The sequence below is a fragment of the Lissotriton helveticus genome, chromosome 12, assembly GCF_964261635.1.
Source record: "Lissotriton helveticus chromosome 12, aLisHel1.1, whole genome shotgun sequence".
Classification (NCBI taxonomy): domain Eukaryota; kingdom Metazoa; phylum Chordata; class Amphibia; order Caudata; family Salamandridae; genus Lissotriton; species Lissotriton helveticus.
The window spans coordinates 428,237,366-428,262,557 of record NC_136073.1 but is presented as its reverse complement, the minus strand read 5'-3'; the positions used below and the strand labels follow the sequence as shown (position 1 = coordinate 428,262,557).

Here is a 25,192-nt window from a genome sequence, read left to right as displayed (position 1 = left end):
AGCACCTATTGCAATGTAGAGGACTTTGAGGAATGCCAATCTCCATGGTCATAGTTGCCTCACATCACCGATGGTCCCAAGGAACTACCACCAAGACACCACCCTCGATCGCACCACAACCAGAGTATCCCTTTTGAGCATCTTTGTCTGCATCCTTCAGCATCTGGACCACTCCACTTATTCCTTTGGCAGCTTTGTTCTAAAGTAGAGAACTTGCTTAAAAAATGCTCTGGTGGCCAGGTTACTGTTCAATCTATTTTTATGGTCTCCTAGACATCGTCCCTTTCAGATTTGGTCGACCAAGCCGTGCCGGAACACTCGTACTAACTATTCCAAACGTAATATTTGCCAATGCTTGTTTGCAGTTGCATTTAAAAGTGATAAAAATACTCCTTTTATTACACAGCACCGAGGGGGGTGGGGGCAACAGATATAAATGGCATTCGCGGTTTCTCAGCCTCACATTAGCTAAAAGTGACATAGTCAGATAATGGAAGGTGAAGAGCCTGCCCATTTGGTGGGGGGGGGGGGGACGAGGGGTATTGATTTCAGTATGGGTCTGGAAGTACCGATTTTCAAGGCACGAGGCAGGCTGCCCACAGAAACATTCCAAAATATGGCAAAGATGGGCAGACTATCGAAGTCTAGCTCTGGAGCCACAATCTACAATTGCTCAACAATTAGATGCCGAAATTATGTTGTTTGGGCGAGATTCAATTATCACTTCATAATCCGACGTTTATATGTACAAGTGGTAGCAGAGAGGTGGGGAGGTGGGAACCCAGCCAAGTTACTGCGTAATGTTTTGTGTTGTAATGTTGTATATTGGTCTTCATTCTACAGTACTGTCAAAGATGGTCCTCGACCTGGACACAAAGCTTTATTCCTGTACAGATGTATGTACTCTATCCTCTCCGGATTCTTCCGGACCATGTGGTTTTAAAATCTAATAAAATATGTTGTGAAAAAAAAGTGATAAGTCATAAAATCTGTATCTCCGGATCCCTCCGGTGAATTCTAATGATCATGGTCTCTAAAAATTCATAATAATATGCTCTACTTTTATAAATTGTTATGTCTTTTTATTGGTGTGAGATTTTCTTATTCTGCTGTATGGTGCTGTTAAACGATTTACACTAAGCTCCTTTGCCAAAACTTACTGTTCACAGCCACAGCTACCCAATGTTGAGCAAAGGTTGAGTAAACAATACTGACTGGAGCCAGGAAGGTCTCTGCGAGTGTACTCCACTATAAGGCTCCATAGCCATATCCTATAGTACACCCGGATACTCACATGTACCAAATGTTGAAGAGAGATCTTTCTTCCTTAAGGAGTAACCCAATACCTTCTCAAAGGGGCATAGAGAAAGGTATTTCAAGCTATTCAGTTGGAAATCAGTATGCATTTTGTTTGTTTCTCTAAAAGTCTACAGCAATGAAGAGGAGTGATGACCATTGGGAGATGTGAAGAGGGCTATGCCAAGAGAAGAGTCTGGATCAAATAGCTGTGAATCACCTCTCCATATCATATTTTTTTCCTCTCCATTGGGAGAACATTCCCAGAGTTAATGGGGCATCAAAATTGTATTCCATGATACACATAACAAAAAACATAAGTAAACATTGATGATGAAACACCCAACAAGAAAGCTTCTTCAGGTTGGAATGAAAAGGAATCAGCCACTGTTTCACGCTGTAGGCTCCGTCATGAACGCAACACATCAAAGATGGATCTGTTGCCTCTGGCCCAGTCTGAAAGCTCTACCGTCTCAGGATCCTAGATCGAAGCCACTCGCCTTTCATGGGCCATTCATGCCACCATAGAGGCCATTTTGATTTTAGCTTCCGGTTATAATGTAATTTTTTTAAATATGCCATTACATGTATCCATATTTATTTTTTCTCATCTTATTGTTTTTTAATTTGGTTAATGAATAAAACTGAGCTGCAACTAGTTTATTTCTCACTAAGTTACTGAGAAATGTACACTTACCCTTCAGGTTTTGTATTGTGCCAAGTAGACATAACATAGAATACACTCAGCAGGAAACATTAGCATTACAGTGCTAGCACATGTTCACTTTTATAGCTACTTAAGCTTCATTATTAAACTCAATCCTTTTCAGCTATGTTCCCTGCAAATACACACAGTTTTACATTATATCGTTAATAACAGCCACAATGCATATTACAAAAGTTGGTAGGCTTAATTGACACTTTTTTTTACATTTATAGCAACAATATGCATTTAATTTCCCAAAAAACCCAGTGACCTCTCCAAATTCGCAGTTGTCACCCTGGCGGCCATAACTAACATCATGGAGACCACCCAAAAGAAGAACACATTTCTTAATAGCTCAGTTTTCTTAAAGTATATACAGACAAGAAAACAGATTGTTTTCCATTCTTCAAAATCAGTAAAAAATTAAAAACTGAGAACCTGAGTTAGGACAAGCATGAACCTCAAGCAGAAGATAACAGGTAACCAATGTGAGCTGTTCAAGGTGGGGGTTATATGATTGTGGTTTCTGGCAAGACAATGTTCTGCTGTAGTTGAAGCCTCTGGGTCTCAAGCATAAGAAATGTCTGGCTCGGAGCATTTGTGTTGCACAAATGTGCCATAAAGCGTGAACATACACATGAAATTCTCTTCTGAAGTCCACCTGAGAGAGCGCCATCTCCTACCTTTTCTCAAACACAAAACTCTCACTCCTTCACTGTAGCAAAGTTGCTGCTTATGGAAATAGTGCAGAGAAGACAAACGTAATGCACTTGGGACACAAGCAGAGGATAGGCATCATCAATTATTGCCATGTCACATTTCCGCTAACACGATCACGTGTGACTATCTTGCAATCATATTTTCATTATTCTCTGACTCGTTCAGCCACTTAGTTTCTAAAGAAAGAAATACCTTGGCAAGGCAGCTTGCCAGGTAGTCAATTGATGTTTTAAGGCTGCCTTGGCAAGGGACATCGAAACTGAGTGTCATTAGTTGAATGATGGCATTGCAGATCATGCTACCAGATTATCAATCAGTGGCCTAACATACACACATAAACAAAGGGTTAGATGTCCAGACTCCTGCAAAACCCAATGAAAGACCAGTCCAAGGGAGACCCATCCATACACAAAGGAGACAACCTATTTCAGGACTATCCGCTGATATACCTGATAGACTTCACATGCTCCTCAGAACAAAATAAGATCATTGGTAACAAACGTCGCAGCTACAACATGACAAGGATGGGGATACATTGACTGTCAATAGCCATAAACACATTGCACAGAGCACAGTCTGTCTTGGGCCCCTCTCTAAACGCAATGAGTGCAACATTAAAAAACACACAAACCGCCTCTGAACATCTGTCCAGCTGGAAGAAGTCAATCTTCTCCAATATCCTGCCCAAGAAAGACAGGCTGGCAGTTTTCTAACACAGGATGGAGTTTTAAAATAGGTATCTGTTTTTAAGACACTGGCACCTTATAGGTTGAGACAGTTCTATTGACATCACATAAGGTGGGTAGGTCTCTGAGATGGGAGTTAAGTTGGGAAAACCCAAAGCAATCATTTCAAACACCAAAAAGGGCTGAGCATGTGACTACCCTGGCATTTTCACTCATTAGGAGAAAGGCAGGCCTCTCTAATTTACTCGGTCAGAGGTATTCCATGAAGAAGTTGTTCCTCACAGGGTAACCATGTACCTCAGATGGGCCATGATTTTAGTGAAAACCCTGTGCACTGCATTATTTATGCCCAAAAGGATCCTTCTGCGCTAGTAACGAACATTGCACTCTCCCAAATAGAAGCCACAGTGGTCACCGCATGAATACATCTTGAAAGTTCTATTGGTTTGAGTATATTGCCGTGTTGCAGACACAAGTCCACCTGAATGACTAATGGAGAACTCAAAGGTGAGGCTGATCAATTCTGCAATTGGACTTCTTGAACATTTGGAGAAGCTTCAGTTTTAAGAACCTGTTAAAGCTTTTTATAAATGTGCAATTTAGGGTGCCAATTTGTTTCTAAATACTAATGATTTCTATGGTGAGAGTAGTCTTAATCGATGACATATTAATGTTGCATTTAAAACGATTTTATTTAGAGGCTTATAAGTGTGTTTATTAATATAGTTTAATTATGCCACTTTTTTGTAGAGACATCAATTTATTAAAATGGATGCTGTTTTGGTCTCCTGTTCATCTTGCTCTTGCTCTTTACCCCTCCCAGTCAATGTCCCACCGGGAGCACAGGACATTCTGATGCAATTGGTTATTTGCTTAAAGAGCATGTATTGTGAATTAAACTTTGTGTTCCTAATGTAACATTCTGCAGGACACTTACGCTGGTAGTTGTGATCCAGGCTTGCTACAACACTGGTGTGTGAGTCTTTGTTTGAAAATGCTTCCTATTGTGTGGTGCATCTATGGACTGTGCTGTTTCTGTGTAAGCTAATGGAAGACTTCCTTTACCTTAATAAATAGGTTTATGTCAATAATTTCTGCATAATCAGAATTGTTCCATGTACTCTGTACCTGAGCCTTTGTGGCATATATTTTGTATTTGCGTTGCCTATTTTGAGATTTTGTAATAAAACCCTTTAAGTTTTCATTGATCAAGAACTCAGTTATTGCGTATTTCCAGTCATTATATTTATTACTCTGCTAATTTGTTGGGCCTGATGTCGAAGAGGGATGTGACTCTAATCGTTAGATTTAGGGTGGAAGTGCCGAGCTGCTGGAGATAAATGTTGGGGTGGGTGAAATGGAGTACAATTATCTAGTTCGGCTCATACACACTCTCCTTGTTGCAAAAATGAGATAATATTAATCAGCATTTCCATAGTAGTGATCCATAGGAGAAGCTTTAACCAACTCCTGCATGAGAGACATTCTGTGTGGTGCCCCAGCATACACCATATTTATCTTACACGGCAAGCTCTAAAGGTGCAGTGAACAATGTAGTTCTTGGCTAGATGCCAGGAGAATTCAAGTTTCTTGAGTAATTTCCCTCTGATGACCCACAAAAGGGAAAACTACGGTTCCCGCCAGCAACAAGCACTCCTGGCTGACGCATGACTTGAAGTATGCTATCGATAAACATAAGAAGAAAAAAAACATGCGGCTGTTGAGAGGAAATAATCCATATCCCCAAAGGACTTTACTTTGGCTTTTACTTTTTTTTGTTTAAACCTGATTTGACTTAGGACGTTGTGAACACATTTTTCACTATTAATATCAAACACTGTTGGGCTCACCCTTGTAACACAATGCGCAAGACACTGGATACAAGCACAGCAGTTAGATATGTATTTGTCAATAAAGCAGGCCGATAATGCACCTCATTGTGAGAAGCAGTGTGAATTTGTCCCCAGCCCAGTGATTATATATGCATTTGTTAAAATACACAGGCTTATGTGTCAAATATTTGTACTAACAGTGGTAACATGCTTGGGCAAGAACTTGCACAGTTCTGTCAAAACACAGAAACACCTTCGTACAATGACTGCACAGCGTGCTCTATGCATAGTACGTAAAGCAGTAAAATAAGCAGGAGGGGGTCCATATTTGACAAATAGTTGTAATAAAGGCGGTGAAGTCAACCAGGATGAAACATTATATGAGAGCAAGAAAGTGCACCTGTGGGCGCCCCGGGTCAGAATTTGATGTTGGGATATTTGGCTCAGTATTACGGAGTACATTATAGGATTGTTTAAGTCTACTTACAGTGTTGCAGATCAGACCAGCAGGACTAAATTAGCAGTACTGGAGTACAGAATTCTTTTTTTGGGTCCGTCTGCCGTAATGGGAGATTGGAAAGGAGACGAAGGAGAGTTGTTGCGTAGCAATATCTCCTGCTGTGCGGGGGGGGGGGGGAGCCTGAGCTCCAGGGGCCCCTCCAGCACTGTGCACGGGCAGCAGACCTCACCTCGCCTGGGAGCTCCTGACTGGGTCCAGAGCGTGGGGGGGAGGCACCATGTACTTTGCAGGGAGCCCCCTCAAATGTCATTACAACACCGAGGAAGGGGGGGCACCATGTACTTTGCAGGGGCCCCCTTCATGTTTCTTTAAGCCACTGAGGGAGAGGGGGCACCATGTACTTTGCAGGGAGCCCCCTCAAATTTCAATACAACACTGAGGAAGGGGGGGCACCATGTACTTTGCAGGGGCCCACTTCATGTTTCTTTAAGCCACTGAGGGAGAGGGGGCACCATGTACTTTGCAGGGGCCCCCTTCATGTTTCTTTAAGCCACTGAGGGAGAGGGGGCACCATGTACTTTGCAGGCGGCCCCCTCAAATTTCATTATGCCACTGAGGGAGTGGGGGCACCATGTACTTTACAGGCGGCCCCCACAAGTTTAATTACGACACTGAGGAAGGGGGGGCACCATGTTCTTTGCAGGGGCCCCCCTCAAGTTGTATTATGTCACTGAGGGAGAGGGGGCACCATGTACTTTACAGGCGGCCCCCACAAGTTTCATTACGACACTGAGGAAGGGGGGGCACCATGTTCTTTGCAGGGGCCCCCCTCAAGTTTTATTATGTCACTGAGGGAGTGGGGGCACCATGTACTTTGCAGGCGGTCCCCTCAAGTTTCATTACGCCACTGAGGAAGGGGGCACTATGTTCTTTGCAGGGGCCCCCCTCAAGTTTTATTATGTCACTGAGGGAGAGGGGGCACCATGTACTTTGCAGGCGGTCCCCTCAAATTTCATTATGCCACTGAGGGAGTGGGGGCACCATGTACTTTACAGGCGGCCCCCACAAGTTTCATTACGACACTGAGGAAGGGGGGGCACCATGTTCTTTGCAGGGGCCCCCCTCAAGTTTTATTATGTCACTGAGGGAGAGGGGGCACCATGTACTTTGCAGGCGGTCCCCTCAAGTTTCATTACGCCACTGAGGAAGGGGGCACCATGTTCTTTGCAGGGGGCCCCCTTAACTTTCGTTACGCCACTGAAAGAGGGCATCTGATCCTTGAGGGAGGAAAGAGGCCGGAGGCCTTCCCAGCAAACACTCTCGAATGTTCTCAAGTATTTCATTAGAGGCAAAGCTAATCTGGCAGACGAGTTTGCAGACGCGGCGCGCGCAACGTGAAAAGGGCTTTAGGGATTTCAGAGGTTTAAACACAAGCAACAACATAATCTCACACTTCATCTCTAATCCCTACCTTCGCAGCTGTAACTGTACACAGCCACTGCTGACCTCTCCACCAGGTTCTCGTCATGGTGCCAGCTGACGGCCATTTTCCCCATCCCGAAGTAAGGCTCGTCCTTCAGGTAGGACATTAGCCGGGGATCCATATAGTTGATCAAAGTTACATTGAACGCCTCTCTGCTGCTTGTGCCGAGCCCACCCGGCTTTTGCTGTACATAATGCACGTTTTCCATAAAACAAGCTGCATCTTGCTGATTGGCAGCCACCGGATGCTCAAGGCTGTCCATGTCCTGTAGAGCACGTATGGTTTCCATGTGTAAGTAATCATTCAACTTGGTTAGCGCCTGGCAGGCCCCCATCACGTCATCACTGTGGTACGTAACTTTGTGGCGCTCGGTAGGCCACGGCACGGCAAAGAGCCGCGTATTCAGGTATTTGTAGGTGCAGCCTGGCTGTCCAATCAGAAGGCGGGACACCGGGGTGAGCAGGTCCTTCCCTTTGATCCGAACCAAGTCTTGGAAGAAGCAGCCCTGCTCGAGTAAGGTTAGAAAGGCCTTCTGGGTCGCCTGGTGCACCTCACTGGGCACGATGTTGGCTTCTTTCACCAGTAGCTTCCCATATTTTGTCATGTGCTAATGAAAAAAAGAAGAAAAGAAAAACAATTTAACACCATCACTGTTCAGAAATACAGGTATTTCAGAGTCTAAATCGTATTTTCATTTACAGCACAGAACCAGGAGGTAATTACCTGGAAGCAGGATTCATTTTACAGCAGAAACTTAACTTTCGGAAAAAAATGAGCCACCACCAAACGATGAAACCAGATGTTTTACACTTTTCTCCTGCTCAGTTGCCACGAAGCTTTCCTAACGCGCCACGGTTTTTGCATGCCGTGATGCACTTTTATTACAGCACTGATATAAAACAACTGCATCACATATAGCGATTTTACGTCTATACTCACGAGGTGCACAAGTGCGCATATGGGCATTCGGCATTCAGGGTAGCACTACTGGTTACAAGCTGTATTAAACTGACACCTTATGGTACTGGTTTCTACTTAGCTACAGAATACAATACACCCCTAACTAACAATCACACCCACAATGGGTCCCCAATTCCCACAAACACCACCCACAATGGGTCCACAATTCCCATATATCATTAAAATAAAATGTAGCAAAACCTGTGTCAGCCGGGGGATTAGGATCAGATACAGATTGTTTTAAAGTGTGTAATTTGCTTTGATTTTAAATTGCGGACTGTCTAAGCGCATTCTAACCTGCACCACGCTTTAGGTGCTGACATACCTTTTCTCTGCTGCATCCCGACCCCTGATCCCCGCGCAGCCAACTAGGCGCTGACGCGGAATTAGACAGGGGGAAGCCGCCATCTTGGGGGGATTGTGGGGGTTGCGGACTAGTTGTTGGCATCCTCCCGCCCTCCCTGGGATTTAAACCGTGCCTGAATCGCTCGCACGCATATCCAGTGTTTGAAACTCCCCTGAGGCGGAAGCCGGGGGATTAGGCTCAGAGACAGATTGTTTTAAAGTGTGCAATTTGCTTTGATTTTAAATTGCGGACTGTCTAAGCGCATTCTAACTTGCACCACGCTTTAGGTGCTGACATACCTTTTCTCTGCTGTATCCCGAACCCTGATCCCCGCGCAGCCGACTAGGCGCTGACGCGGAATTAGACAGGGGGAAGCCGCCATCTTGGGGGGATTGTGAGGGTTGCGGACTAGTTGTTGGCATCCTCCCGCCCTCTTCCTGCCCCATAGAATGGCCACCACCTTCCGTCCGCGCAGCGGGCGGGCGCAGCGGGCGTGCCAAAGGCGGGCCCATCTGCGCCCGTCCGCGCCAGTACGTTGCCTCTTGCCAGAGACGCTGGCCAAAACTTGCCGATTGGGGGTTCTACTCTCGAGAGGATCTGTTTAATCTGCGTTCCTCTAATCCTCAAGGATGTTTAGCCCCTCTTCATCCTATGAGTGGTCCGCTAACTTGCATGTGCGGCCAGTTTGCTCTCCCCACTCCCACCACTATAGGAACTTATTCCAATCTTCCCTTGCAACAACAGGTAAAGGTGTTACAGCTGAATGTGCGGTCGGTATTTAAACATCTTGCGGAAATACTCGATCTTATAGTTGATGAATCTCCTGATATCTTCTTCTTAACTGAAACGTGGATGAGGGATGACCAACCGACTATTTCGAACTTAGCGCTACCCCCTGACTATTCAATTTCTCTGGTAAATAGAGCTACCAGAGGAGGCGGTATTGCTGTGATCACGAGATCTGTCTATTCCTGCCTCTTTGAGAAAGTCAATATGGAAAGTGGGGAACGCGCACATTTTAGCATTGCTATTAACACTCATTTTACCTTTTCGGGGCTATTAATCTATAGACCCCCTGGATCTGTATGTGGATTTAATACTACTCTTTTGGAGATTATAGAAGAGTTCGCTGTAGGATCAGCTAATTTCAGTGTCATGGGCGATCTCAATCTCCACTGCGATCCGGAGCATGATCCGACTGTTCGATTTTTACGAACATCGAGTTGTCCAGCACTGCCATTCCTACACCAATAGCCTGGTCGGACCATTTTCTAGTGGATATGACTTTCTGTATTCCTGCCTCTACTTTCTTGTAGAATCCAAAGAGCTACGCTTAAAAGACCTTGGCGTAAGCTCCGTTTAGAGGACTTCCACGCATTACTGGGATCCGACCCTTTCGGTCCTCTTAATGAGGTTGAAACAGGATACGACTCCTTTTGTGCATGGATCACACGGGCACTAGATACACTCATACCAGCCACTTGGGTTAAAGGACGTACTCAGGACGCCAACTCCTGGTAGAATGACACCTTGGCGGTCCTGAAAAAGACCTGTAAAAGGCGTGAACGTGAATGGAGGAAAGATTATTCCTCCGAGAAAAAAGTCTGCTACTTAAAAGAGCTTAAAGTGTATCAAAGGGCCATTTGCAGAACTCGGGCGGAGTATAATGCCTCCGAAATAAAAGTGAGCACTAATCCTGCTAAAGTGATCTTTAAGATTCTTAAAGAGCTTAGCACCAAAAAATCTGCCAGAATTATACCCACCTCTGCTGCTCAATGCGAATAATTGGCCTCCTTCTTTGTGGAGACAATTCGGGGTATAAATCAATCATTCGCCCCTGCGAATGTGCCTGGCCCCATCCCGCTCACGAGACTTAGCCTTGCCTCCCAATTGTCGGTCATTCCCGAAATCACTTGGGAGGAGTTTGATAAATTAACTATGCATATTAAATCCGGCTGCTAGGCTGATCCCCCTCAATCCTGCCCAGTTTAGAGATTCCTCTCTGTGCTGTTCTGCCCCGCTATACAAGCTTATTAATGCCTCATTTTCATCCGCTATCGTCCCAGCTAAATGGAAACAGGCATGGGTTTCTCCCATATTACAGAAACCCACCTTAGATCCCCTGAAACCTGAAAACTTCAGACCTATTTCCCTGCTTCCCTGGGCTGCGAAGATTGCTGAGTCCAATGCTAATTCAATCCTTACCAACGTATTGAATGCCAACAACATACTGGATGATACTCAGCACGGCTTTCGCGCCGGTCATAGTACAGAGAAGGCTCTCCTGGCTATGACGGAGCACCTTCGCTCCACTCTTGATCACGGGCAAACGGTGGCACTAGTCCTATTGGATCCGAGTGCCGCCTTTGACACCGTCTCCCATCAGATCTTGCTCCACCGGCTCGAGGAGGCAGGGATCACGGATAAGGCTCTTGCCTGGTTTAGATCCTTTTTAACCGAGAGATAATTTTGTGTCTCTACCCCTTCCTTTCTAGGGCACATGCTATTGAGCAGGGTGTTCCTCAGGGATCGGCACTGAGCCCCACCTTGTTCAACCTTTACGTTCAACCACTAGCTGCGGTCGCCAAAAAGTGGGTCCTTAACATCGTCTAATATGCTGACGATACGCAGCTAGTGGTCGTCCTTACGGAGGGTACTACCATGGATCATGTTAGATTCAAAGCCGGTCTGGCCGCTGTGGCAGAATGAATGACAGCTAGCAGCCTACGATTAAATGCCGCTAAGACAGAGGTGCTATTGGTTGGAAGGAATACCCATTTATGGGGAGATCATTGGTGGCCATCTACTTTGGGGAAAGCCCCGACACCTAAGACGGAAGTGAAAAATCTGGGAGACTGGTTAGACTCAGCCCTCAGCTTCAGTACCCAAACGAAAAGAGTCGCGGCAACATGTTTCGGCATTCTACGCAGCTTGAAACCGGTCCTGAAATTCTTCGATTCAGCCACTAGGCAGCTGATTGTCCAGTCTACGGTGTTGTCCAGACTGGACTACGCATGCTCATTGCTCCTAGGTGCTAACCAGGTGGAAATTGCCCGAATGCAATGCATTCAAAATGCTGCTGCAAGGGCCTTAGCAGGCCTGCCCCGATTTAGCCCAACTTCTGCCACGATCCGGAAACTTCACTGGCTTCTGCTAGTTCAGCGGATACAGTTTAAGACCTTATACATTTCGTTTAAAATCTTAAGACTTGCTACCCCCAAAAGGCTTGGTACACTGCTGAACATGTACGCCCCTCGCGGGCTCTACGCTCGGCCGGTCAAAACCTGGTCGAAGTACCCCGGTTCAATCGAAGTAGAGCTGGCGGACGCTCCTTCCGCGTTCTAGCAGCAAAACGTTGGAACGCTCTACCAGTCCACATTCGGGAACTGGAAGGTCTGTGTGAATTCAGGAAAGCCATTAAAACATTTCCTTTGAAATAACTTCTTTTTCTGTTGCCTACCTTGTTGATCCCAGTTTTTGTTTCTTTCTATTGGATTCAGCGCCGGGACGCCCCTTTGCTGGGGCAGCTGTGCGCTTTAATAAGATTTTATAACATAACATAACATATGGACTCATCACTTCTGCTGAGTTAGACTATTGGCAACACAGAGCCCTGCTTTTCAACTGGCCCATAATTTGAGGAGATATCACATTCGGTAACTACTGATACTGCAGGATGAAGTATTCACTGGGTGCAGTAATTACTTTCCCATTCTCAGTTCTTCACCTCAGAATGGGGCAAACATATTACCAAAATTTTTCTCCTGTTCGGACATGGGAAACACAGACTAATGCATTTTTTATGCACAAATACTGCCATGCATTGCCTGGTGAACGTAAGACAGAAAAAAGCCTGGGTATTGTTGTTTTTGTTTGGGTGTGAGCTCTAGCTTGCTTCCGAATCGAGATTACCGCAGCCATCAGAATTTTGTCCTAAATGCATAAATGTGAAATACGATAAGTTACAGCTTAAATGATTGGTTATCGAACCGTGCATTTGCACAACACTACCAATATGCTTGAAACCAGTGCTTTAAATGGGGAAAAATAGGGACAGGTACTCTTTAAAATAGAGGTGTGGCAAGTGGGCGAAGCTAGGGGCGGGGCTAAGCCCTAAATATAATGACTTCTGTACCAGTTGCAGCACATATTAAAACACATAAGAAATGCTTTTATGTAAAAAAAAACATTAACTCATTACATAAAATGAAAGTCATGATGACACTTTCACCTGAATGGTCGCTGCGCCCCTGATGGACAGTGCAGGGTCTGTCTAGAGACCCTGTCCTGTTAATCACAGGTTGACATATGCCCTGTCAACTCCCTGCAGTTTGGGACCTTTCAAATGGGCGCTGCTGGAATCTCTAGCAGCAACTCTGCAAATGGCTACTTCAGATAAGTTAATTACTCTGCCCCGGACTGGAGGAGAAAAGTAACCTACGCCTGCCGTGGATCAGGGTACCGGTACTCTCTATGGCTACAGAGAAGTGATGGTACTGACGGCAAAAAAAATCAGAAGTTCCGGTACTCAGTACCGGTGAGTACCGGCCCATTTAAAGCACTGCTTGAAACCATCCTAAGGGCATCACTGTGAGTGAACAGCTACCATCAGTTGGAAGCCCTGGTACCTTCTGGTGTCCCTGTAGTGATGACTTCTGGCCTAGAGGAGGTTGTCCAATCAGATTTGGATATCACTAAGAGAACCCTGCTGCAATACCCCCTCTCCCCCACAGAACTATCACCCCAATTCGAAGCCTGCCTACCAAATCCCTGCTAAGCATTCTTGCCCCATAGGCATGAACCTTTCCCGGTGAGTCCTAAAGCATCTGAGCAGGAGTGGTAGGTGCAGGGGGGTGTTTTGGTAGTGGGTGCCATCAGCTTGTTGAGAATGTTTCAAGATGTACCGCCTCTAAGTCAGGCTACAATCTCACTGATAGACATGGAGGTCTGGAAAATCGTGAATGACAACTTGGATTTTAAGTTTGAGGGACTCTAGGAGGGTGGCGCACAGTAACAGTGGAGCTAGGGGCACGGGAGATGCTGAGCGAACCCAATAACATTGATGGAGCTCAGATTTGGAATAAGCAAGTAAAAGAATCTTGAGCTAATTTTTTCTCTAGCAGAATGTGTTGGGTTGTGTTTTCAAAGACGGACTTTAAAATCTCATAAAACATTACTTTACTTATCTTAGCAGCACAATAAGCATCTGATTTTAGTAGAGTCAAACTAAAAGCAAGAATAGAGTTTACTTTACGTGATGCACATTTAAGATTAAAATAATTCAGATGTATTGCTTGTTTTAATTATGTATTGTAGTTGAATGACAAAAGTGTAAAAGATTACGCAAAATTAAGCATAATTACATGAAATGCATAACCGTCATTTAGTGCTGTCCTTTAGTGCAAAAAACACACGTTGCGAGAGCAACAGATGTGGATGTTCTGGTTGTTTGTATTAGTCATATGGACTCACTGCAAAAATGTACCTCAAATGGCACATAATTGAGCAATGTGGCATCTTTGTGTAATTTTAAGAATTTCACAAAATTCCCAAAATTATGCCGGTATATTACAAATTTTACCTAGGCCTAATTATTTATTTTCATTCAAAATCAACACAATTGTAAATCCAAAAATCACTATTTACGTATGACAGGCCAAGCCATTTACCCTCCATCATATACATTAGCACTAACTTAGAGAGCTGCACAGTGCTTGCCGAGAACTGACAACTGCACATATTAGCCTTTGTGTGCAATATAAGTATTGTAGTGTAGTTCCTATCATCCCAATAGGCTCTGCGCATTGGAATAATACCTACAGCAGTAAAGGCCTAGACCAGACGTTAACTAGGTCTACTACTGTCGATACTAGACTTAAAGTTTTGGGTTTGCCAGCTTAGCTCAGAGTTCACTAGAAACTTTCTCGAATGTTCAGGAAAGAATTAACTCCCCTGATTAGACAAGAAGGGATTTAGTTTCTGACAACCATAGAACATGACAACTTTGCTCTCCCCTAATCAAGAGTATATCTCGAGAGTCGTGTGAACAAAAGGCAATTTATTTTACTCAGTCAGTACGTGCATTCTTAGTCTCATCAGAATGTAGAGAAAAGGAAGAGACGGGCGTGTTCAATAAAAAGGTGTTATTTATTGATCAGTCTCTTTTCTCGTACAAGAGAAATGGATCGATATTATTGCAATACTTATAGTTAAGTAAAGTGCATACATTAAAAGCAATAGTATAAAATAATACTGTAAAAACATTGATATGGTTTCTAAGCCATAAGATGTTTTTAAAATGAATAAAATATATTACATACACATATACATTTGACTAAACGTACTCAACTGGTGTTTCTAGATACGCCTACCCCGTGTACCTGACCTAAGCCTAATACGTGGGCGGGAATAGAAAGTTACAGTTTAAGTTAAGTTTGTTTTTGCCAAGTGAATAACTTAAGAATTCTCTGTGAGGGGTTATTCAGTTCTGTACCTGGAAGTTAGGATGAATGAGGAATGGTATCTCTCTCTCTGGTCTCGATATTCCAGGCTGCCTGCGAGGGCTACCCAGAAACGCCGGGGCTGGATTTCTCGGCAGGAGAAGTCAGCGCGTCTCTCAGCGCGTCAGGAAGGCGGGGCTGCTGCCAGCGGGGTCTGCTCTGCTCTTGGCTTCGGCAAGTATGGCTGCTCCGTCTCGTCACCACGCGTGTGTTTGCATAGGGCAAGATCGGTAATATTTATACCTTTAAGGTGCCGAGATTGACGTAAGGATGGACATAGATACGTCAATAAGGATGTCATACGACTTGCTCGTTAGCACATTCTTTTACTGAAGTTCTCGGTGAAATCAAAACAATGGCCGCAGGGTTTTGCCCAGGTTGTCATAGGTTTGATTTGTTATGAGAACTCCGTATGCCTTATCAGGGGCTGGAGGAATATTGCTTGTCTAATTAGATCGCAAGCGTTATGACCTAATCAGATAACACGTTCCTGTGCCGTAGTGTGACTGCGTCAGATAACGGTATCTGCATCATGGGGATTTTCTGCCTCATGGGCTGATTACTAGTTAACTTGTTAGTTTACTAACCAGAATAGGGTCAGGAATAGGGGGATCGATTCAGAACCTATAGGAATACATCACACCCACTCCACGCTAACTATGTACATATTTACTAATCTATGCATAGTATAACATAGTACAACATACTATAGAGTATAGTGTATACCTTACCACCCCAAAATACATAAATGCATTTTGAAATTTTTCAAATATACGGAAAAATTGCAGACATATGTATTGTATGCACTCAAGCTTTCTGGTATATGAGAATTACACATGAAATGGCTTCTTAATACAGAAAAAAAGTTCGAGACCATTCCATCACAGAATAAAATATTTATGAACGTATCAGCGGGCAGCTAATGTCAATAAGCTATCTAAAATTTAGAAACCTTAGTTCTTTAAGAATAGTTCTTACTTTAAGCAGAAGATAGTGTCCCGAAAAATATGCAAAAATATTTGGGGCTGCTGAAAAATTGCTGTCCGTGAACTGGAGGGAAAATCTGTTCATGTGACTTTATTTTTAAAGTTGAAGGCCGAATTCAGGGAACGCCGTGTGCGAGCCTGCTCAAAAGTCTCTATTTCTGTTCTAGAGAGAACATCATATCATTCAGGCTTTCGAAAAAACTGTCAACAGCTTCCTGGGAAAGTTCCACTAACTCGGAAATAGGTGTAATCATGCATTCTTGCGCATGATTGTCTCCATTGACATTCTGATTTGCATTACTGACAGAAGGTCGTACCTGTTCGATGCTGCTTTCATCTTGAACCTCACTACCCATCAATCGTAGTGGTGAAGCTTCCACGAATGCCTTCATCAGGATTGGTAGCCTTTGAGGGCAGCACAAAGCATGAACCTTGATCGGGCTCAACAATGTTTCTGCATCCATTGGCGTCTGGATGTGGTGTGTATCCGGCTAGGACCGGCCACGTTGCTCCTGGTCTACCTAAAGGACCGAGCCTGGTGATGTGATTATTATGTTTTAGGGCGCCATCAAATAAGAGCAAATGCTCTTGAAATTTGAGTGGTACTTCCACCTCCTCGAAAGGAGTGTACTCATTAGGAGGTTCCTCTATTTTGTAATAGTGGAAGTACTTTGTTACAGCATTTGCTGCTGGAAAATGTATCCATGAATAGTATACCTCTGTCTGCCGATATTCGTGTGCCTCAATTACGAATATGACTGTGCCACCTCTAGGTGTCAGTCCATTTTCTATAAGTTTTAGAGTTATAGATCTCCTTTTGATGACCGGGATGAGTATTATATCCTGGTCTGCTGCCTGCATGGTAGCATCAGCTGCTGCGAGTTCAGTTGCTAATCTAACTGCCTCTCTTTCATCCTCATTGTCTGACATGTTACTGACAGGATGGTTATTTCTTTTGTTTGCAGATCAGGTTTCTTATGGAAACAAAGGTTAGATGCACAATATTTTGGAACTGTTTATCCTTCAACGTTGATTATACCAAGAACCATACATAGGAGATCCCTCCTGCGAGGTCTGGCGGATATAACCTTTCACCCACTCCAGACGTCTTTGGAGTATTGTGGAAAAAGGGGTCTGAGTGAGAAAGCACGACTGAGTTACTCTAAATGTCTTACGTTAGTTTTATCGCCCTTTCCAAACGCATTGGGCGCCATGTAGTGTAGTTCCTATCATCCCAATAGGCTCTGCGCATTGGAATAATACCTACAGCAGTAAAGGCCTAGACCAGACGTTAACTAGGTCTACTACTGTCGATACTAGACTTAAAGTTTTGGGTTTGCCAGCTTAGCTCAGAGTTCACTAGAAACTTTCTCGAATGTTCAGGAAAGAATTAACTCCCCTGATTAGACAAGAAGGGATTTAGTTTCTGACAACCATAGAACATGACAACTTTGCTCTCCCCTAATCAAGAGTATATCTCGAGAGTCGTGTGAACAAAAGGCAATTTATTTTACTCAGTCAGTACGTGCATTCTTAGTCTCATCAGAATGTAGAGAAAAGGAAGAGACGGGCGTGTTCAATAAAAAGGTGTTATTTATTGATCAGTCTCTTTTCTCGTACAAGAGAAATGGATCGATATTATTGCAATACTTATAGTTAAGTAAAGTGCATACATTAAAAGCAATAGTATAAAATAATACTGTAAAAACATTGATATGGTTTCTAAGCCATAAGATGTTTTTAAAATGAATAAAATATATTACATACACATATACATTTGACTAAACGTACTCAACTGGTGTTTCTAGATACGCCTACCCCGTGTACCTGACCTAAGCCTAATACGTGGGCGGGAATAGAAAGTTACAGTTTAAGTTAAGTTTGTTTTTGCCAAGTGAATAACTTAAGAATTCTCTGTGAGGGGTTATTCAGTTCTGTACCTGGAAGTTAGGATGAATGAGGAATGGTATCTCTCTCTCTGGTCTCGATATTCCAGGCTGCCTGCGAGGGCTACCCAGAAACGCCGGGGCTGGATTTCTCGGCAGGAGAAGTCAGCGCGTCTCTCAGCGCGTCAGGAAGGCGGGGCTGCTGCCAGCGGGGTCTGCTCTGCTCTTGGCTTCGGCAAGTATGGCTGCTCCGTCTCGTCACCACGCGTGTGTTTGCATAGGGCAAGATCGGTAATATTTATACCTTTAAGGTGCCGAGATTGACGTAAGGATGGACATAGATACGTCAATAAGGATGTCATACGACTTGCTCGTTAGCACATTCTTTTACTGAAGTTCTCGGTGAAATCAAAACAATGGCCGCAGGGTTTTGCCCAGGTTGTCATAGGTTTGATTTGTTATGAGAACTCTGTATGCCTTATCAGGGGCTGGAGGAATATCGCTTGTCTAATTAGATCGCAAGCGTTATGACCTAATCAGATAACACGTTCCTGTGCCGTAGTGTGACTGCGTCAGATAACGGTATCTGCATCATGGGGATTTTCTGCCTCATGGGCTGATTACTAGTTAACTTGTTAGTTTACTAACCAGAATAGGGTCAGGAATAGGGGGATCGATTCAGAACCTATAGGAATACATCACAGTATGATACTTTTGATTTGTACCAAATCTGACAAAGTAAGAAAAACGGTTCACAGCAGACAAGAAGCGTTCATTACCAATTGTTATGTTATAAAAAAATTCTAAAGCGCATGTACACCATCAGGTCTCTTGGCGCTGAGTTAGGAAGCCACCATACATGGAAGTCCGTGTCTAACTATATGCTTGGGTAAGAAGCCATGTTTTCAGCTTTTTCCTAAAGCACATGTAGTCTGTTTCTTGCCTCGTAGTGATGGGAAGTGAATTCCAAAATTGAGGTCCTTGTATTGAGAAACGCGACTCTCCTGTCCGTTTATATCTAAATGTGGGGATCACCAATAGATTCATATGTGCAGATCTAAGAGTGCGCTTTGGGGAGTATCTGTGAATCCTAGAAGGTATATACTTGGGGCCTATGCCGTGAATAGCTTTGAAAAGCATACACTCCGTCTTAAACATTGATTGCCTCTCCACTGGAAGCCAGTGGAACTCCTTATTCAGCGGCCTAACATGCCAGCGCCTGGGTTGTTGGTAGACGATTCTGCCAGCTTGGTTTTGCATCAGCTGAAGTCGACATTTTTGGTTGCATGGAAGGCCTGGATAGATTGCTTTAGAATAGTCAATTTTTGACAGGATCAAGGTGATAATGATTTGAATACTGGCCTCTCTGCTGAAGAATCTTCTAATTTTTCTGAATTCCCTAATTGGAAAAAACAGGCGGAAGTGACCGAACCTATCTGAGATCTCATGGATAGATCTGCATCAATTTGTATGCCAAGGCTCTTTATCGTGCTCTTTGGAATGGGTGCAGAGCCTAGTTTCGGAGGCCAGTGAGCAGGAGTCCAGTGGATGAGTTTATTGTGGAGGATAATAATCTCTGCTTTTTCAAAGTTTAGTTTTAATTGGTTTTGGTTCATCCAGTTCCTAATGAACAACATGGTGTTCCTTGGAGTCCGTTGAGTCATTAATAGTAAATATCAGCTGCATGTCGTCAGCATAGTTATAGACTTTTACCTTCATTTGTTGAAGCATGTATATTAGGGGTGGAATATGGATGTTGAAAAGATAAGGCGACAGAGAGGAGCCCTGATGTACGCCACAGTTCGTGCTGACAATGGCAGATCTGTGGAGCAATAGCCATACTGATTGCTTTTGATCCTGTAGAATTGATTTCAACCAGTTTAAGTCAGCACCTCTAAGACCCACTGCAGCAATGCGTTCAATCAGAATGTCATGGTTGATGGTATTGAATGCTGCAGATAGATCCAATTGGATCAAGGCCTGAGTGCAGCCCTCATCAGCCTTTCCTTTTAGGTTGTCCATAACGCATAGGATGATGGATTCAGTGCATTGGGAGGGTTGAAAACCTGCCTGGTGGGGGTCTAGAAAATTGGTTTCTTCTATAAAGGTGCTGAGATGTTTGGCTATGTGTATCTCTAAAAGTATTGCTGGGAAGGGGAGAAGCAATATGGGCCTGTAATTATCCAAAGTCTGAGGGTTTACACCTTGTTTTTTTGTAGTGGAATGATCACTACTAGGCTAACAGCACAATCCCTTGGGTCAAGGATGAGTTCAATAAGGATAGGATAGTCTCTGGAAGGCTGTAAAAATGAGTATGAGTTTTTGTACATGAGGGGAACAGACATCTTTACAGGAGCGTGATTGTACTTTGTTAAGTAGTTCTATAAGTTATGCATATCCATGTAACTAGAAACAATGGATTTTTGAATGCTGTTGATTTGGTCTAAAAAGAAGAAATTTAGATAATTGCATCATTTCTGTGAGGTAATAATAGGGGGGTAACTATCAGGGTTGGATAGCTCCCTTACTGTATTGACGATGTCCTAGGTTTTGTTATTTGAATTTAATACTTTGTTAGTGAACAAAGTTTTTTTTAGCCTCAAGGATGGCTTTTTTGGAGGCTATCAGGCTAAGATTGTATTGCTCTTTGGATTCTTTCGAGTAGGTTTTCGCCATATACTTTCAGCGTAGCGTGTTATGCTAGTGGTAAGTGCTTAAGTAAAATGTCTAGAGGATGACTCTGTGTTAACTGAAAAATGCTGATGAGAAAGACCTAAAAGAAATGCTATTTCTGTTATCTGGTTTCTTCTCTTTATTTAGGACTGTACACCAAAGATCCCCTTTGTTACATTAAATGTCATGATCACAAATTATTTATATTGTGTCAAAGCATCATGTTACTTTTTACCTTTGATATTCAGCTCTCTATTCCGTTTGAGGTACTGTGCAGTCTGCCCAGCAGGTGCATTAATCCACTAAACTCCTACACTGTTACTTGACCTAATCTGCTGGTTAGGAGTTTACTCCTAACGCTTCAGCCCTATGTTCAGATGGACTGTATTCTTTGGTCCTTGTAAAGTGATAAAAGTACCTTGCTTATCAAACTCCACAGACTATTAGGTGTTACAAAAAAATGTTATATTTTGTGCTTAAGCTTGAATATTTGATCATGGAAATTGAGGAAATACTTCTTTAAATTATAATCTTCAATGAGTAACATAGTCACATAACAAATATTAGATGGATACGAGTTCCTATTTGTATCATAAATAAATAATAGCACAGTCTCAAGTATATATATCACCGGGCAGTGTGTTACCTTAGCCAATGAGTATGCATTTATCACATCTCCCATGGGATCAGGGAGGCTGAGTGAGCCAGAAAAAATGATAGTCTGTGTTCACATTAATGCTGCAGGAGTCTACACCACACAGCATATTCCACCTGCCATTTGCAGGAATCAACTTTGCTTTGTAGTTGCTGTGTAGTAGGGCAACCAAACAATTGAGCTATTCAGCACAGGCTCTATGCTGCAATTGGTCTTCCTTGCGGAGGGGCTGTCTACATCTTTGGTAATATTATCAATCATGTTGCCAAACCACACTCTGTTAAAGTATACAAAAAAGTGGTGGATGGAATGCTCGAATTAATATCAGCCACTGGTAATTTCTCAGGCCCGTATCCCAATCCATTGTTATTTGGACACTATGACACCTCAGTTTTGAACCAGCTATATGTAAATTATTCTTGACCCAGCTCCAAAAGGAATAGTCCAGCCAAACTGCCAAGTCAGGTCTTCTCTGGGGTGGAACACAAGCAACCCAGGACTGGCTTCGCCCTTGTTATGAGCTCATCAGCCGGATATAGCTTGGCTCCAGTGACACTGTGCTTGGGACCCATGTGTGGGCACACCAGTCCCACTTAGGGTGACACACTAAAGTTTACAAAAAAGTGAGGGATGAAATGCTTGAATTAATCTCAGCCAATCCTAATTACTCGGGCCGCATTCCAATCCATCGTTATTTTGCACACCATGCCACCTCAATTTGTACCCAGCTATATGCAAACCAGTCTTGACCCTGCTCAAATGGGAACAGTCCAGCCCAAACTGACAAGCCAGATCCTACCTGAACAAGAACACAAGCAAAACAGGACTGGTTTCGCCCTGGTTATTGGCTCATCAGCTGGGTGTAGCTTGGTTCTAGTGACAAAGTGTGCACAGGATCCTCACATCGGGGCATACCCATCCTCATTGGAGCGACACACTAAAGCATAGAAAAAAGTGCTGGATGGAATGCTTGAATTAATCTCACCCACTGGTAATAACTCGGGTCACATCCCAATTTGTTATTTTGCAAACCATCCCACCTCAGTTTGAACCCAGCTATATGCAAATCAGTCTTGATCCTACTCCAATGGGAACAAGTGCAGCCGAACTGCCATGCAAGGTCCTCCCTAAACTGGAAAACAAGCAACCCAGGACTGGCTTTACCTTTGTTATGGCCTCATCAGCCGGGTATAACCTGAGTCCAGCGACGCAGTGTGCACTGGACCCACCTCCTCCCGCTTTGGGCAAGACACTAAAGTATACAAAATAGTGATGGGTGGAATGCTTGAATTAATTTCAGCCACTGGTAATTACTCGGGCCGCATCCCAATCCATTGTAATTTTAAACACTATGCCACCTCAGTTGGGACCCTGCTAATGCACCTCAGTTTGGACCCAGCTATATGCAAATCAGTCTTGACCCTGCTCCAATAGGAAGAGCCCAATCAAACTGCAAAGCCAGGTCCTCCCTGAACATAACCACAAACCCCAGAGTCAACCCACCCAACTTAAACTTTTCTTCTCCCAAAAGACAGTAGGCTCATCTGAGGTTTAGAGGCATATTCAGCCTCCCTTTCTTGTATTCAGCCTCCCTTTCTCGTCAAATGTTAATCAAGAGAGCATCCTTCTCTTATCAATATTTAGACCCAACAAGCATTTTTCTTCTGAGGTTCTTGCCCATGAGATCACTACATACTGCCTCTCGTTACTGACAGATGTGCCATTTTATTAGCACTGAAGCCTCTACGCCATTTATATCATTTGAAATGGTGGTGGCCTGGGAGGAAGTTCGGCTGGTCTGAAAACAAATGGGAACAGGTTTTGGCTTGGTTTCACAAGTGAAGTTTGTTGGTTTCATATACTAGATATCCTGTTTTTGACTGAATCCTGGCTCAATGATGAATCCTTGCCTGACATACTGGCTGCCCACCCTGAGGATTATTATATAATCTATGCTAATAGGCCAGCTGGCAAAACAGGAGGCGGTGTAGCTGCAGTGATCAAGAAACATTTTATTTCTCTAAATTAATCCATCTCATTATCACTGGGTCAGACAGTTTACTGATCAAACTGGAATCTCTGCCACTTATTTGTATTCTTATCTACAGACCTCCAGACTACATGCAGAATTTTCCTGAGCTCTTTTTTGTTAACCTAATTTCCCCCTCTATCGGCCATGCAAAAATTCTATTAGTTGGAGATTTTAATTATTGGGTCAACAACGAGAGTGGTAGTCAGAAATCTGAGGACCTCTTAGACCCCCCCCTCACTCAAAAAAAACTCTACCTCTTCCTGGAATATGTTCCAGAAATTTGGTCCTGTTTTGACACAGACTCCTTTTTAAACTCGGTGGCACGTTCTATACCTGATGTATACCATAATACCGATGCCTATGGAAAGGATCTATCTGATTGGGTAATGACAGCAGCAATGTGTGCTCCCTGTTAGGATTTGGGTTTCTGGGTGGCAGAGGCATGCACCCTGTCCAAGCAGGAACCACAATCCAAGTAATTGTAGGTCACAACACAACCTAAATTATCCTGTGCTCACCCTCTGGTAGCTTGGCACAGAGCAGTCAGGCTGAACTTAAGCGGCAATGTGTAAAGTATTAGTGTAACACTTTGAACAGTAAAACAGGGAAAACACCACACAAAAAGACACTTTATACAACAATACACTGAAAACACCACAAAAAGACTCCACACCAGGTTAGAAAAATAGACTATGATTTTATAAATAAAACAAGATCAAAACAACAAAAATCCATATAGTAGAAGTAAAAGATATACATTTTTAAAGATGAAATGCAAAATATAGCACTTAGAAGCAAGTTGCACCTAAAAAGATAATTGGTCATGCTAGACAGGGACAAAAAGAGTTCAGGATGTCCGCAGTGGAATGCAGGCAGGATACAGGACCCACACTGGCTCCAGTGCAAAAGTAACTTGACCCTTATCGCAACACGAGCTGCATCAGTGATCCCTACACAGGGGGTGTGCTGTGCTGTATTTCACCAAGCAATTGTGGTAATGCATATGGTCCATGCGCTGGGTTTCTCCACACTGTAGACCCTATTGCGGCGGTTCCGGAGCGGTGGTACCAAGTGCAATGCAGCAGTTCCTAGTGTGATGCACCGGTCCAGTTCCAACAAAAGCGGCGAAGCGTTGATTCTGCGCTTGCAGCAGAGGATGCATCGATTGCATTGGAGCAAACCCCTAGTTCCACTTACAAGGGTCCAGGACTAGGATGACACCCCTTGGCAGGACAAACTCACAAGCAGATGAGCCCAAGTCTTTTGTGTGCCTGAGTCTTACGTAACAGGAAGCAAGACAGCAAGCCCTTGGAGTCACTCTGGGTTCAGGTGATCCAGGTCCAGTCTATCTCACCCACGCAGGGGAACAGCAGGCAGCAGGGCAGCTCAGCAAAGCAAGAGCACATCAAGGCAGAGTCCAGCAAAACAGCAGTCCAGCAGAATGGCAATCCTTTCAGCAGCACAGCAGTTCATCGTCCTGGCAGAGTAGTCACAGGTCCAGAAGTGTACCAATTTGGTAGTGCCAGAGGTCCAGTAGTTCTATCCAGTGATGCCTTTGAAGTGGGGAGACTTCAACGGAAGCTTTTAAGTGATATGGGGCTCTCCCTTCCTGCCCTGGCTCCAGACACACTACAGGGGGGTAATCAATCCTTTGTGTGAAGGACAGGAACTAGCCCTTTTCAGGTGTGTCAGTTCCTCCCTCCCATCCTGGTCAGGATAGGCCATCTACATGCAGATGACCACTCAGGCACATTTACCTTTCCTTTGTGTGCGACTGTCTAGAGGGAATGCAGGAAGCCAGCTGTCATCCACCTCAGACGTGTATTCCAGAGTCAGGCAGAAGGCACCAAATGGCTAAAGTAAATTAAATGGCAACTTTCTAAAATTCGCAGTTGTTAAACTGGAATTTAAAATCCAACTTCACCACAATTTGTGATTTTAAATTGAGTTTAGTAACACTAAACTTGAAAA

At 43.8% G+C, this 25,192-nt stretch overlaps 1 protein-coding gene across 4 annotated transcripts in view; it reads right to left on the bottom strand.

Annotated features, from left to right (window-relative positions):
- Positions 1–25,192, bottom strand: part of FTO (FTO alpha-ketoglutarate dependent dioxygenase) — a 1,792,536-nt gene that overhangs the window by 1,280,459 nt on the left and 486,885 nt on the right. For all 4 annotated transcript variants that reach the window (XM_078668469.1, XM_078668468.1, XM_078668471.1 and 1 more), the window contains exon 3: positions 7,172–7,790. In XM_078668469.1, coding sequence (XP_078524595.1) covers positions 7,172–7,790 — 619 coding nt within the window. The remainder of the gene's footprint in view (positions 1–7,171; positions 7,791–25,192) is intronic.